The sequence below is a fragment of the Eretmochelys imbricata genome, chromosome 1 (assembly GCF_965152235.1).
Source record: "Eretmochelys imbricata isolate rEreImb1 chromosome 1, rEreImb1.hap1, whole genome shotgun sequence".
In the NCBI taxonomy this organism is placed as follows: domain Eukaryota; kingdom Metazoa; phylum Chordata; order Testudines; family Cheloniidae; genus Eretmochelys; species Eretmochelys imbricata.
The window spans coordinates 219,145,438-219,161,481 of record NC_135572.1 but is presented as its reverse complement, the minus strand read 5'-3'; the positions used below and the strand labels follow the sequence as shown (position 1 = coordinate 219,161,481).

The 16,044-nt window shown below is 47.2% G+C and overlaps 1 protein-coding gene across 1 annotated transcript in view; it reads right to left on the bottom strand.

Moving 5' to 3' along the window:
* Window positions 1-16,044, bottom strand: part of LOC144268868 (antigen WC1.1-like) — a 40,672-nt gene that overhangs the window by 12,370 nt on the left and 12,258 nt on the right. The window contains exons 3-6 of the mRNA XM_077824152.1: window positions 8,975-9,294; window positions 8,430-8,739; window positions 2,273-2,590; window positions 1,879-2,193 (exon numbers count right to left, since the gene is read on the bottom strand). Of these exons, the coding sequence (XP_077680278.1) occupies window positions 1,879-2,193; window positions 2,273-2,590; window positions 8,430-8,739; window positions 8,975-9,294 (1,263 nt within the window). The remainder of the gene's footprint in view (window positions 1-1,878; window positions 2,194-2,272; window positions 2,591-8,429; window positions 8,740-8,974; window positions 9,295-16,044) is intronic.

Here is a 16,044-nt window from a genome sequence, read left to right as displayed (position 1 = left end):
GAAGCCCGAGACCCCAAGGGGTTACCCCTGGGTCAGCGCTGAAGGACATTTGGACTTGACAGATCACTACAACTCTGTCACTCCTAGGATATAAATGGTAACTCATTTGTGTGTAGATGATTGCTTGCTTTAACCGTGTAAACAACCCTTTTATTTCTTTTTCCTCGTGAATAAACCTGTATATACTTTATTACAGGATTGGCTACAGGCATTGTCTTTGGTGTAAGATCCAGGGTACCAAGTGATCTGAGTAGGTGGCTGGTCTCTTGGGATTGGAAGAAACCTGAATGTGATGTGATTTTTGGTGTAAGTGACCACTTATCCCTAAGTCCAGTTTGTTTGGGTGACAATAGACTGGAGAGTCTAAGGGGACTGTCTGTGACTCCATGGTAAGATAGGTACAGTGATCCAGGACTAAGTTCCCTCTGAGCTGCGTGGCCATATGGACACACAGAAGGCTATCAAAGGTGGCATAGGCAAGCAGCCACAGGGGCCTAGACTGGAGAGGCACGTCTTCCCCAGCCCTGGAGCTGACGCAGTGGGGAGAGGTGCCTCTCCCCTGGCCCCAGGCTGCTGCAGCAAGAGAGGCCTTGGGGGAGTCCTCTCTTCCTGCTGCAGCCCCAAGGCAGCCAGAACTACAAACCCCTCATCCCTGGCCCCACCCCAGAGCTCGCACCCCCAGCCAGAGCCTTCACCCCATGCACAGCCACCCTCTGCCCCAGCCCTGAGCTGCCTCCCACATTCTGAACCCCTCAGCCCCAACCCCACCACACATCACCTCTAGACTGGTGCACAGAACAAACTTCATTCCACACATGGATGTAAAAATTAGAGGGAACATTGGTCCAGGAGTTCACATCTGTTACAGGCTCGGTGAAATCTACTTATAAAACACACCAGCAGTTTGGGGTATTGCCTTGTTTCTCACCATCTGCCCTGAGGTGGGCACTCAGTGCCGTGAACCTCTCCAGACAGTGTGACAGGGATCATGAGATCAAATAGTCTGACCTTCTGTAAAACAGCTGCATAGAGCCTAATAACTTGAGTTTGACGTAAGCATAGCTTCCAGAAAGGCATCCAGTCTAGACAGGAAGACTTCAAGAGATGTAGAATGCACCATTTCCCTGGTAGTTTGTTCCGATGGTTAATCACCCTCCCTGTTAAAAACCTGGGCCTTATTTGTTATCTGAATCTGCCTGGTTTCAGCTTCTAGCCATCGACTCTTGTTCTGCCTTTCTGCATTAGATTAAAGAGCCCTTTAGGAAGTGGTATGTTCTCCTTGTGAAGAGACTTATGCCATGTAACCAAATTACCTCTTGGTCGTTTTGATAAGCTAAACAGATTCAGCATCTGAAATCTCTCACTGTAAGGCTTTTATTCATCAGATCACTTTTGTGGCTCTTCTCTGCTCCAATTTTTGTGGACATAAGAACTGGACACAAAGTATTGCAGTATCTGTCTCACCAGCATCATGTATAGGAGTAAAATTTAGTCCCCACTCCTACTCACTATTCCCATGTTTATACATCCAAGGTTCTCATTAGCCCGTTTTGCCACACACGGCACTTGGAGCTCATGTTCAGTTATTTCTCCACTAGGACCCTACATCCTTTTCAGTCACTGCTTTCCATGATACAATCTCCTTTAGATACCTGAGATGCAGCCTTCTACCATTCAAAGGGAAATCTTGCAATATCTCCAACACCTCTGGGTGGGAGCTGAGGACTTTCTAATGGTGACCCTGGTAGGTAGTTACGCAAGGGAAAGGGAGACAGAGACAGTCAGGGAGAGTGTCATTCTCAGAAATCTCCTTAAACATCTGCCCCCTCCATTTAATCCCCTGGTAACCAGGCTCACGTGAGCATTCCCAGAACAGACCTGAGCAGAGAACTCCCGCGTCCTCTTTGTGTCTGCAGTTGTGCTGGCCCCAGCCCCTGGAAGGACACGCCCAGAGATCAGATTCCTTCCCAGAGCAGTTTACATGGTCCAGCCAGATCTGCCCGGATCCTTGCCCATAATGAGCAGAGACAGTTGCATTGATGGCATGTCCACATCCCAGTTGTTTGCAAACGACATCGGAGTCTGACAGATCCCAGGAATCATCACAGACTGTCCCCCAGCTGCCATTGTAATAAATCTCCACTCTCCCGGCACAGCGACCTGTCCCATTCACCAGTCTGATCCGCCAGCTCCCTGCAGGGATAGATCGCAGCTGTTAATATGTATTTTCCTACTGAACAGAAAATGTTTGTGAGATTTGGAAATGAATCACCTGAGCAAAGGACACCGACATCCTCAGCAATTCCTGCCTGGGCTGTCTCAGACGTGGAGATGTCACAGAGAGTCAGACGAGTCTCATTTCCTGTACACTGAACCCTTCTGAGCCCCACAGGGCCCGTTCCATTCTCAGTCTTCGGGGGGTTAAAAGCTTTCTCAGCGACTCCGCACTGGAGATCCCTGCACACCACGCTGGCATCGTTCATGTCCCACTGGTCATCCAGCACTCTGCCCCACACACCACGGAGGGAAATCTCAACTCTCCCGTCACACCGGCTCTCTCCATTCAGGAGTCTGAGTGATTCAGAATGACCTGGGCTCAGGAGAGATGGTAAATACACTGAATAACACTCTCTCTTATACACTAGAAATACTGCACATGAAATTGTGGATTATTTCTCAGTAAGAAGGTATAAGCCAGTGATCAGAGTGTGTCACAGTGTTGAAGGGAACAACCTCTGTCAGAAGACACTTATTCCTGTGAATCTAAAAGTGGAAGGTGCTGCAAGGATTTTAAAACTCTGAGCTTGACACAAGGGCTTGCCAACGGTCTCTCTAAATGAGTGAGCGAGGGAATTCCTGCCGATTACTGATTGGGAAAATAGTCTCTGTGTGTGGTGGTGGAATGGCTGCTGAGGTTTGTAGTCACTTTATCCAGGCTTAAATGCCTGGAAGCCAGTGAACGGTGTCTGCACAAGCACTTAGCAGGTGGGTCGTGAATGATTTAGGCAAGTTTGCCTTGAGGGAGTTTGGCCAATGGAAGAGCAGGATTCACGGTGGTCATGAACAGGTTATTATTGGTAAATTCCCTTAGTTCCCTCTGATCTTTGCTCAGCAGGTGGCAACTTTCCTGGTTCACGTGGATCCAGTGCAGGAGCTCCTTGTGTTAGATAGTTCCCGGCACTGGTGGTTCTGACTGGAGCTGTCCCCTGAAATGTGGTGTCATCTCTGAGTCCAACGTGAGATTCCAGCTGATCAATTCATAGCACAAGAAGCAGGTTGTGTGTGGGGCGGGGAAGGGGACGTGCTTTGTTGGTGAATATTGTGACTCCCTTGGGATGTGAATCTCAGTCTTTGCGTGTGTCTCAGAATCAGAGACTCTGATTACAAGGTGGTAAGTTAGGAATTACTCACCGAGTTCAGACCCAGGTGCAGCCAGGAGAGACTGACAATGTTAAAAGGCAACAGCAGAGTCAGTGCAGGGCACACCCACTGGCTGTGTCGGGTACAGTATGTACTAGTATGGCGACCTGACGGGTGCAGTGTGTGCGCACTGGATCCAACCAGCTCAAGGATCTTGGTAGCCAAATAATATTTCAAGGGTAAGAGTGAAATCCTGGCCCCACTGAAGGCAATGGTAAAACCTCCATTGACTTCAACGGAGCCAGGAGTTCACCCTAAGACTGGACCTCCCTGCATCCAGCTAGGGTAGTGCAGGGGTGTAGCCACAGGTGGGCTGTCGCCCACCCAGTGATCATCCAGGCCCACCCAAATCAGGGCCGGAGCCCCCCGAATCCACAGGCTGGGACTCCTACCCCCAGCTCGGTGTCCGTCAGTCTGGCCGCATCTTTCTCCTGCCAGCGCCATGCGCTGCTTCCCTGGTCTCTGACTCCAGCACTATCCCCGTGGGGGGTGTGCCTCATGAGGGCAGGTCTGGGTGGGGCTAGTGCTGGGGCCAGAGACAGGGGCAGCAGCTCCCGGCACTGGCAGGAAAGAGACGTGGCTGGGCTGACGGACACTGAGCCAGGGTCGGGAAGGGTGAGCAGAGCTTGAGCCCTAGTGGGACCCCACTTTGCCCAAAAGGCACGCCTAGGTGACCAGATGTCCCAATTTTATCGGTACAGTCCTGGTATTTGGGGCTTTTTCTTATATAGGCGCCTATTACCTCCCACCACTTGTCCAATTTTTCACATTTCCTATCTGGTTACCCTAGGCACGCCCCGCAGCCTGTGTGCCCTGAGCATCCTCAGCTTGGGGTGACTGCTGAGCGGTAAGGGCCGGCTGGAAGGGGTGGAGGGAGGAGAACCCCCCTCCCTCCTGTCCCCTTCCCAGGGCACCGGATTCCTCCTGCACCCCTCCCTCTGCTACCCCCGTCACTGCCCACCCCCCAAAAGCTGGGGCCCACCCAAGTTTCCTGTCCTAGGTACGCCACTAGTGTAGTGTGAGAGTAGAGACTAGATCTGGGGTTTTCCGAGGAGGCTCATGGATATAACTAGGTACCACAGCCCCTCAGGAAGGCCAGATGGGATCATGGCAGATGGAGCTCGTATGGAAGGGACCAGGTGTTTTTCCTTAAAAGGGATTCTCCTTGCAGCAATTGTAGGGAGAAATCAGGATCTTCATGTGTTGAGGAGTTCCCTCCAAGAACCAGGGTCTGGGCTGGGTAGCTGGTTAGGAGAGGCAGGGCAGGGCTGCAGGGAATTCAGTTAGGTGTGCCGGTAGCAGCCTCTGTGAGAAGCAGGAGAACTGCGAGGTTTTTTGCCCCCAAGGTACAAAGGTATCAGTTGTAAAGAGGAGAGTGGACGTCTGTTGAGAGTTCTGGGCAGGGCCACATAGGCTTAGTCATGGTGTGTAACGGCATCAGTGACTCTAGGCTCTGTGGGGGTCAGTCCTGGAAGCTATGTGTCCATTATTAGGAAGAAGGTTGAAATCCAGGGCTTCTGCAGTAGGTTTCTCTGTAAGGACCCCAGTTCCAGCCAGGCAAGAAGCCCTATGGAGACTCTGTACGTGGATCTGAAGATGTGGCAGAGAGGGGAGCTGAAACTTCATTAAGCAGGAGGGGTCCTTGTGGTGAGGGGAGAAGCAGATGATCATAATGGCCTTTTTGGGTCTTAAAACTCTATGGATCTATAGACCCATAAGACGGGCTCCATTTAGGCACAAGGGAACCAGATTGGCTGGCCATTAAAATTAATTTTCTAGTGAATTATTTTCTCGCAGGACCCTGGCCACTTTGAGTGCCCAGGATGGATAAATCGGGGTTGTGCAGCGTGAGGCTGTTGCTTGTATGACCCCCTGACTCAACTGCTGACTCACTGGGTGGCCTTGGGCAGGACACTTTGCTTTTCTCTCTCAGTTTCACCGTCTGTAAAATGGAGCTGTGACATTGCACTCTGTACGATTTTATGAAAGTATGCGGATGAGTGTGAATATAATGTAACTGAAATATGCTTCCTGCAAAAGGTCTTTTGTAAGGTATAATTACAAAGTTTATAATCTACGGAGTGTGGTCATCCTATTTGTATAAATGTATCACTCGTGTATCTGAAACTAGAAATATGAAATATAACTCTGAGGTCCTACTGTAGTTATGCACAGTGTGGGTCATTCATGGTGGTTTGGAATCTTAATGGCTCCCATTAACCAGGACAATTGACTGAAGATGGCTCTGTTTTACTTCTCAGTCTTCCTGTATGCTGGCAGGTGGGTAATGAAGTCTGACAGTGACATGTGATCATGTCACCTGAACTCGAATCCATCTTTAACCTGGTGCTTTTCCATTGAAAAGAAGGGGTGGGAACCCAGAGAGGGACAAAGGATTCCCGCCTTATGCAAAAGATATATAAGTGAGTGGAACAGAACAAAGTGGGCAGGCATCATGAGAAATCCCCTAGCTACCACCTGAGCTGGAACAAGAGCTGTACCAGGGAAAGGATGGTGCCCAGACTAGGAAGGCATCCAGTCTGTGAAAGAAACTTATTGAAACATCTCTGAGGGTGAGATTTTATCTGTATTCAGTTTTCTTACTGTCTTCGGTTTAGATTTGCATGTTTTATTATATTTTACTTGGTAATTCACTTTGTTCTGTCTGATAGTACTTGGAACCACTTAAATCCTACTTTCTGTATTTAATAAAATCACATTTTACTTATTAATTAACCCAGAGTATGTATTAATACCAGGGACGGGGGGTAAACAGCTGTGCATATCTTTCTCTGAGTGTTATAGAGGGCGGACAATTTATGAGCTTACCCTGTATAAGTTTTATACAAGGTAAAACGGATTTATTCGGGGTTTGGACCCCATTGGGAGTTGGGCATCTGAGTGTTAAAGACAAGAACACTTCTTAAATTGCTTTCAGTTAAGTCTGCAGCTTTGGGGCACGTGCTTCAGACGCTGGGTCTGTGCTGGAGCAGACTGGCATGTCTGGCTCAGCGAGACAAGGTGCTGGAGTCCTACGCTGGCAGGGAAAGCAGGACAAAAGTAGTCTTGGCACATCAGGTGGCAGTCCCCAAGGGGTTTCCGTGATCCAACCTGCCACAGGAGCTAATAATAATACTTACCCAGCTACTTCCCTGGAGTTTGGTGAGGGTTTATTAATGTCTGGAGAGTACTCTGAACACATAAAGCGCTGCAGAAATGGTGAGTACTCTGGAGAATCAGGCCCGGAGGGTCTCAGGTTGCTGCCCAATCACCCCAAATAAGTCGTGAGTTGGGGATTTTGGTTTAATTGTTGTAAGTACAATTTTCAAAAGCAGCAAAATGATGTAGGAGCTTAAGTGCCATTTTCAGAAGTGACTTAGGCAGCAAGAGGGAGAAGTCTGTATGGTTCTTGGGCTCCTATGTTACTAGAGAAAATAGGATTTAAGTCTCTAAGTCACTTAGGCCTTTTGACAATGTTATTCTTGGGCTTCTAAGTGCCTAAGTCACTTTTGAAATGGACATCATAAGAGTCTGCTATCTCCTGGGGTGTTATGAAGACAAATTCATTAATGTTTGTGGTGCATTCTCACACTACTGTAATGAGCACAATAGAAAAGCCAATGAAGAAAATAATAATTCTGTATTCAGTGCAGTGTTTGTATGGTCTGTAGAGCGAATATGGCCCTGGGTCACAGGTTGAATGATGAGGATAAAAAGAAATATTCTACAGCTCCTCCATCCCCTGAGCACCATCCTCCCTGTGCACTGAAGGAGGCAGGAGCTGGGGGTAGGTGAAAATAATAGAATATGTGCATATATCATAATATATATGCAGAAGGGAGGGTGGGGGACTGAATTAACATTACATAGATAACCTTAATTCTGGTATTTTCTAATTCTTGTGCCTTTGGCTTTGACTAAATGAACTAAATAATGCTGTTTATTTTTTTATTTATTTTTATAAAAGCTAAATATTAGAACGGGTCAACAACTCAAAATTTTTCCTGTGATATTTTTTGAATGCAGTATTTCAATTTTTAAACAGATCTGAGATACTGGGATGTAGAAATGGAATGAAATTTTTTTTAGACTCTCACTAATATATCGATTCTTTCCAACTTTTGGAAAATGAAACATTCAATTTTCCTTTCCAGTGTTTGGATGTACAGGTTTGTCACTTCCTCCCCCTTGCTATTTTTTCACACAATCAGAATATTAGGATTGGAAGAAACCTGAGGAGGTCATCTAGTCCAATCCCCTGCTAATCTTTTCTTCCACTGTAAAAAGTTAGAAAAAGGTAAAAATGTGTAAGAAAGTAAGAAAGCAGGGGAAAAAATCTTTGGAGTTTTTTCAGTTGGAAAGGTGTGAAAAAAGTAAAAAAAAACTCAGTGAGTGAAAGCACTACTTTCTCTGTGGTGGGCTACCAAAAATACCCCCAGGAACTCATGTGAGAGAAGGAAAATGCTGATTTTCATCAGTTTATAATTCAGCCAAACCTGAAAGGAATCTGACTACACAAGGAGAAGGCATCTCCCTGGCCCCAACACTGACCCCTTCCCAAATTGCAAAGGCTCCAGCAATCAAGGAAGGTGCGAGAGCTTCTCAAGAAGGTGCCGAGAATATTTTATAATAGAAAGTGTGAAGCAAGCTCCATATTGGAAGTCACTACCGACTCCCCCTCTAATTACTATTGGAGAAGGCTGGGGACAATGAATTCGTGGCACTGATGTAACCCAAAGGACAAAGTGCTGCCCCAGCTCTGCTGCCCTGCATGAGGACAGAGTTGCTGATGTTTTTACTGGAGAATCCAGGGCTTTCCCCAGTCACAACTGTTCTTTTGTGATGATATTATTGACTTAAATGTCATCTTTAATATATTTACTGTTATTTTCTGTGCTTTAGGATCTAGCTCCCCCTCCCCTTGCTGTGTCCTGAGGTTCCTCTACTCTGGGGCAGCATCACGCACTGAGGGGCAGGTGTCCTTAATCCAGCATCTCTCTTGCACTTACCTGAGCAAACCACACTGGCATCATTGTCGTGTGAGCACTGAGAGGCCCCCAGGGCAGTAACAGAGCAATGGCCCAAATGGGTTTCAGTCCCTTTGCAGTGAAATGTGTCTGTCCAGACAGAGCCAGTTCCCTTCCCAAAATACCCTCCTCCTGGGGCTGATACAGCAAATCCGCAGTCGAGCTGACGACAGAGAACGTTGGCATCTGGTAAATCCCAGCGTGAGTCACAGAGGGTTCCCCAGGCACCAAGAACCTGGATCTCCACCCTCCCTGAGCACGCTGTGCTGCCGTTCACCAGCCGGAACCCTGTGTGCCCAGGGGAGAAGGGAGAAGGATTTTAGAGAAGGAGCATTTAAGATATTTTATAGCAAATAGTAAAAGAAAGGAAAGTCAGGGGCACTTGATCCCTTTCTCATTATCTTGGCTTGTTTGGGGTTTTGATCCAACCCTATCAAACCCAGATCCCTACACAGTTAGATCAGTACATTGCTTCACTATAACCTAGAATACACAGAATTGGGATTTTAAAGACATTGTGCTGAATTCTTACGTGAGCAAATGACACCAGCATCATTTGTGTGTGAGCATGTCTGATTCACTTTTGATATCCTGGGACAGGAGAATAGGAGAGACTCATTCCCCACACACCGGAATTCTTCAGTTAAGATCAACCCTTGTCCTTCTCCAAAGTGACCTCCTCCTGGGGTAGATACAGCTATTCCACACTGTAGTTCATTACAGATAACGTTGGCAACTTGCAGATCAAAGTGTGCATCACAGACTGTGGTCCATGTGTTTCCAAGTTTTATCTCCACACGTCCTGAGCAGGCACTGTCTCCTCCAACCAGCTGGGGCTTAATGTGTCCTAGAAAGTCAATGAAGGCTGAAAATTATAAAGGGGGCTTTGGGAGTTGGAGTGCTCCACTGGTATAAAACATTACCTAAAAGCTCATTCTGGGTCAGTGGCAAAGTGAAGGCAGCAATACAAATAAAAAGGCAATATATTTTAAAAAATGGAAATAGTGGGAATTAGAGCAAATCAATATACATTAGAAGTTATTATATGAAGAATACTGGTAAGGGAAGCTAAAGACATCAGGATAAAATCCGTGACTGGGAGAACTATGACAAATAAGGAGTTTTTTAAGTATATTAGGAACAAACAAACAAACAAATCCTAACAATGCTATAAGCCCATGAGAAATGGAGATGGTAAAATTGTTAATAATGAGGGAGAAAAGGCAGAGGTGTTCAATACACATTTCTGGTTTTGGACAGCAGCAGGATGTCTATTCATATCTCTGAAGACAATTAATCTCTCTCCAATCTATTGGTACCTAAGGAGCATGTTAAATGGCATTTATCAGGGATTAACGTTTTTTTCATATCAGCAGGTCTGAATAGCTGATAAAACCACAGAATAATAGAAATGTAGGGTTGGAAGGAACCTCAAGAGGTGATCTAGTCCATCTCCTCACACCAAGGGAGGTTTAACTATACCTAGGCCACCCGGACAGACGTTTGTCTAACTTGTTGTGCAAAGTCACCAATGATGGGGATTACACAACCTCCCTAAATACCCTGTTCCAGTCCTTAATTATCCCTATAGTTAGAAAGGGTTTTTTTTAATATCTAATTTGAATCTCATTTGCTGAAATCTAAAATGATTGTCTAGTCCTACCCTTGGTGGATCTGGACAGCAATTGAGAAACAATCTTTCAGTTATTTCAAGGCTGTTATCAGGTCACCTCTCAGTCTTCTCTTCTGTAAACTTAAAATGTCCAATTCTTTCAACATTTCCTCACAGATCATGTTTTCTAAACCTCTTACTCTGTTTGTTGCTCTCCTCTGGACATTCTCCAATTTGTCCTTATCTTTCTTAAACAGTGACGAGCAAAACTGGACACAGTACTCCAGCTGAGGCCACATCAGTGCTAAGTAGAGTGGGAAAATTACCTCCTGTGTCTTACATATGACATGCTTGTTAATACAATTCAGAATGACATTTCCCTTTTTCACAACAGCATCACCCATTTCAGTCTGTGATCCACTTTTACCCTGAGATCATTTTCTGCAGAACTGTTGCCAACTCAGTTATTCCATATTTTCCCTTCCTAAGTCTAATGCTTTGCACTTGTCTTTCGTGAAATTCAATTTACTGATTTCAGACCAATTCTCCATTATATCTAGATCATTTTAATTTTAGATTTAGTTGGGGATTGGTCCTGCTTTGAGCAGGGGTTGGACTAGATGACCTCCTTAGGTCCCTTCCAACCCTGATATTCTATGAATCTATGATTCTATGATTTTGAATTTTAACCCTGCCTTCCAAAGAGCTTGTGACCCCCCTCTCAGCTTCATGTCATCCACAAATTGTGTCAGTGTATTCTCTCCTCCATCATCCAAGTCATTTATGAAAATATTGAATAGTACCAGATGCAGGACAGTGTTATTTTTTATTTATCTATAGGACAACAGCAACCACAGGGAAAAGAAGAAAGCAACTGACGGCCTACAGGCCTATACCTTACCTAAAGCTCACCTTTTCCCTCAAAACCTGGGCTGACTCAGCTTATCCCAGGAACCCCTGCCTCTGGGGATTGTGTTTCAGTCTCCTTCCCGGCAGACCCTGCCTCACCCCCTCTGTTCCTCAGGGCTCCCCTGTTAACAATTCCCAGGCTCTCTGTTTAAGATTTCCCACCTCAGGGGCCCATCCCAAGGAAGGGGGCTTGTGCTTAGCTTGGGCAGATGCAAAAGCTCAAAAGCTCTGACACCTGTATTGTCAGTTAAGTACCAGTAACTGGGTTCTATGAAACCATTGTCTGCCGTCCTGGGACATGTGGGGAGCTCAGACGGGGATTGCCCTTTGAACCCCAGAAGGAAATGTGAAAATAGCACTAAAAGGAACTGACGTACACGTAATATTCACAGAAGTACAGATATAGCCCATGTTCTTTGCAGGGATCATAGCAGACAAAGAACTGAACGTGAGCTCCCAGTGTGATGCTGCTGCAAAAACAGCAAAGGTGATCCTTGGATGTATAAAGAGGGGAGCAATGAGTGCAGCTGGCTGAAATGCAGGATTTCCAGTGTACAGGAAATGTCACTATTTTAAAATTTCCTGCGAATTGGAAATCCGGCTAAAAGTTTGTTTTGGAAACTCCAGCCCATGGTGTATCCAAAATGAAATTTGCTCCCAGGAACCCCAACAGATGCAGAGTTTCACCACTGTTAACATCAGAACAAGCATGTCAATTTCTCAGAGCCACTGTTGGGGCTCTGGGGCAGCCTCATCATGTGGCCTGCCCTGGACTGGGGACCCCTGGGCTTCCAGACTCCTTGGCCAGCTGGCAGCCTAAATAGGCAAATAGCCCAGTCCAGGACATTCTGCAAGGCAGGGCTGCCACAGACCCTGGGAGACCGGAACCCATCCCGGGACTTACAGGATCCCTGATGCAGAGCCTGGAGCCGAGCCTTGGTTAGAGCTGGGGCTTCCAGGGCTTGCAGGTTCCTATCCCATGGCAGAGAGCCTGAAAGCACTGGCAGGGCTGCCCTAGAGCCCACACCCTAGAAAGACTAGGATCTCCAATTCTGGAGCAATCTGTATGGTGGGGCTGCCGCAGAGCTGCAGATCATAGAAGACTGGAATACCCAGCCCCAGGACAATCTGCACGGCAGGACTAACAGGAGCCACCAGGGAACCTGGCAGGGAACTATGGACATTTCCACCAGACAATGCTTGTGGCTTTGAGAAAGTTCATTGTACCCCAATTCACTTTCATGAGAAATGTTGAGTTCAACAAACTGGCATTTTCCAATGAAACTCTAGTTTGCCAGATAATTTCCAACCAGCTCTAGTAGGGAGGTAATTTTGCTCTGTGTACAGCACCGGGGAGACAACTACTGCATCTGCTTTTAGTGCCCACGTTGTAAGAAGGATGTTAAAAAATTGGATTGGGTGCAGAGAAGATCCACAATAATGATTCCAGGGCTTCAAAATGTGCCTGCAGTGAGAGATTTAAGGAGGTCAATCTGTTTAGCTTATCAAAAAGATGACCGAGATGTGTCTTGATTTCAGTCTATAGATACTTTCACATGGACAAAACACTGCATACTAAAGGTCTTCTCAATCTAGTGGGGAAAGGCATAACAAGAACCAATGGATGGAAGTTAAAGACAGACACATTCCTATTAGACCCAAGGCATACATGCTTCAAGTACTACTGATGAAACATTGGAATAAACTACCAAAAGAAGCAGAACGTTCTCCACCTCCTGAAGTATTCAGAACAAAATTGGGTGCCTTTCTGGAAGATATGCTTCAGCCAAACACAAGTTCAGATGAAGTACAGGAGTAATTGGTTTAAATTCTATAGTTTTTGTTACCCAGGAGGTCAGACTAGATCTAATGCTCCCTTCTGGCCTTAAAATCTATACAGCTATGAATCAGAAAGAAAGTTAACGTTTACAAAGTGAAGCACTCAGACATTCAGAATGCCAGACTTGTACTTGCCTGCGAAACCTTCATTAGCCCCTTTTGTGACTGTGCGTGCGGGTCCATTGTCCAGAACATGAACCTGGCAAAGGCATGGTTGGTGTTGCAAAACCACAAACACTCATGAGAAGTGCTCGGCACTGGCACGTGCATAAACACCTTCCAGAAGGGTGGGACCAGAACCCCTGACACAGGGTTATGGTGTAAACACACTCCCCAAAGATGATGAAAGAAAAACATTTACTCCCTCCGAAAGATAAGGTCAGGGTGGCAGGGTGATGGATAGAGAGATTTTGGTCAAACCAACATGGACAAGGTCAAGGGTGGTTACTAGCCACGTCAGAGGGGCAATGCATAACTTGATTTTATCACAGTACAAAAGACAGGTCACGGGGGGGGGGGGGGGGGGGGGGCTTTTTCTGGCCTGGGTGCAGGGGGTGAGTGGGGAGTGGAAAGTCTCGCCACTCACTGAGCCAAGCCCATTGTAAGGGGCCTACATGTGCCAGTGTAACTGTAGACATTGATCCAGGGAGCTAGTACCGACCTTTCTCAGCAATAAACCTGAACGAGCATTCACCACTGAACCGAGTCTGTGGTCTTCTCGGGCAGTTCGATCGAGACCTGCTGCGTCAGCTATCTGCGCACAGCTGAAAACACACACAGAGAGAAAACACGCACAGCCAACAACTGACAACACCTGGGAGGTAGGGAACTGTTATTATCACCATTTTACACATTGGGAACCAAAGCCCAGAGACACTCTATGGCCAAAAGTATCAAAAGCGTCCACTGATTTTGGGTGCCCAACTTGAGATACCCACGTCCTGGCTTTTGAGAGGACTTAGGCTTGTTTAGCACAGCTCCCACTGACTTCAGTTGACAGTAGTGCGTGCTCAGCACTTCTTCAAATCGGATGCTCATGGTCTCAAGGGGGCCACCCATAAAATGAGGAACACACAATTAATGACCACCTGTGAAAGATTTGGTTTCAGGGACTTGCCAAGCATCACATAGAAACTCTGTGGCAGAGGCAGGGATAGAATCCAATTCCCCAGCGCAGCATTCACCTGCCTTAACAAGAGACCCTCCTTTCTCTTTCTGCAATCGCCTGCCTCACACACAGCACACTTCACAGTTTCTGCAACAAATGAGACAGGGGTCCTACAGACAACCACCTCCTTCACGCCACAGCCCTGATTCAGAGCACTGTCTATTCTGGGGAGAAAATAGCATGTTATCAGGTAATGAAAGACTGTACCTTAACGCATACGCACAAGTGGGCCAAACTAGAGTTGCAAAGACAACTTTAATTCTGCCTTTTCCTTATTTTTTACAGCTCAACTCTGGAAAATTAATGTTCCTTAAAAGTAATGTTTTCTGCATAATTTCCGAGGTTTTTGAAAAAACAAACAGAAAAATCAGAAGTTCCAAGATGCGGAATCATGTTGACACCCACGTGGATTGTCAGCGGGGTTGGAACCTTTAGATCTGCCACCCAAACCTCTGCCACTTGAGCTAATGGCGTAACTGACAGCAGTAGTAGGTTGTCATCCTCTGCGTGTACCAGCACTAGAGGGGAATCAGAAGATTTTTTTGGAGGGTTTGACAAATATTTGCAGACAGCAGGGGAATGGCAAAACTCAGGGATACTGGGTTTCATTCCAGGTCTGGAGAAGTGTGTTCTCTATTGGTCACAGACCCCTCTCCCTCACTTCTCCTAAGACTAACCCCTTCAGCCCCCTCCCCTCCAACCTGTCCCAGTCCTGTCTCTTCCCCATCCCTTGCTTTTGTGTCCCAGTCCCATTCTTCTTCTCTACCCAGTTCCAGTCTCCACTTCTCAAGCTCCCCAGGCCCAGTCTCCTGGACAAGCCAGTCCAAGACTTCACCTCTGGCTTCCCCTGCCAATTTCCCCCCATTCTCTGTGCTGTCCCTCCCCTCTGGGGTCCTCAGCTGATCTGTTTCTCACACTTATCCCTGCCTTGAGTTCTCCTCTCTTCCCCAAGCCCCTGTTTCTCTCCTTGGATGCCTCATGCAGTCTCAGGGTTTCTCTCTACACACACTTAGCTTGTGTCAAACTGGGGTGTAAATTTACCTCGCACTAGCCTGCTGCACACTCAGTGTCCACATGGAGCCTGCTGCTGCGCACTAACTGTTCCCAAGTGCTTGGAAATGGGAGAGATCAAAGCACACAAGGGAACTGCTCGGGCTTCTCTTCGCTCCCACACTAAATCAGTGCCACTGTATCCGTGCAGCGGCGCCGATTTAACGCGTCTGGTGAAGACGCATTATGTCGATGGGCGAGCGCTCTCCTGTCCACGTAATTAGTCCACCTCATCGAGAGGCAGAAGCTCTGCTGACATAGTGCGCTGAAGACACTGCTTTAAGTCAATGTAAGTTACATTGCTGGGGGTGGGGGGGGCGGTGTTTTCACACCCCTGAGCGATGTAACTTACATCAACTTAAGCAGTAGTGTAGACAAGGCCCCAGTGCTCAGCTATACCGTCCACATGGACACTCGGTGCATGGCAGGACAGTGCAGGGTAGATTTACACTCCAGCTTGCCACGCACTAAATATTCATGTAGATCTGCTCTCAGTCTCCCACACCCCACCCTGGCTGCTTATTCCAGTCTAGTCACCCAGTTAGTCTTAGACTCCCCTGACACCCCGGTTCCTCATCTGGTCTGTTTCCTCACCCACCTCCAGTTCCTTCTCATTGGTTCCCAGTCCCAGACTCCTCCCCCAGTCAGTCCCAGTCTCCCCCAGCTCCTTGCTCAGCACGTCACAGTCTCTCCCCACCCAATCCCTGTCCTAATTGCCCTGTCTAGCCAGTCCTAGTCTCTTTCCCCCTCCTCCCAGTCCCAGTCTTCTTGCCCAGCCAGTCCCCATCTCCCGCTTTCTCTCCCAGTCCCACTTTCCCTCCATCCACCAGCCTCCAGACTCAGAATATTCCCCCTGCATCCTTATCCTCATCTGCTTTCCCCAACCACCCTGGTCTGCATTCAATTCAGGTAGCTTCCTCCTCACACTGCCTGGGCCCAATAGGTGGATACAGTCTCCCTCATCTCCGTTCTAGTGCCTGGTGCCACTCTGGCCCACAGCAGCCAGGAGCATAATTTCA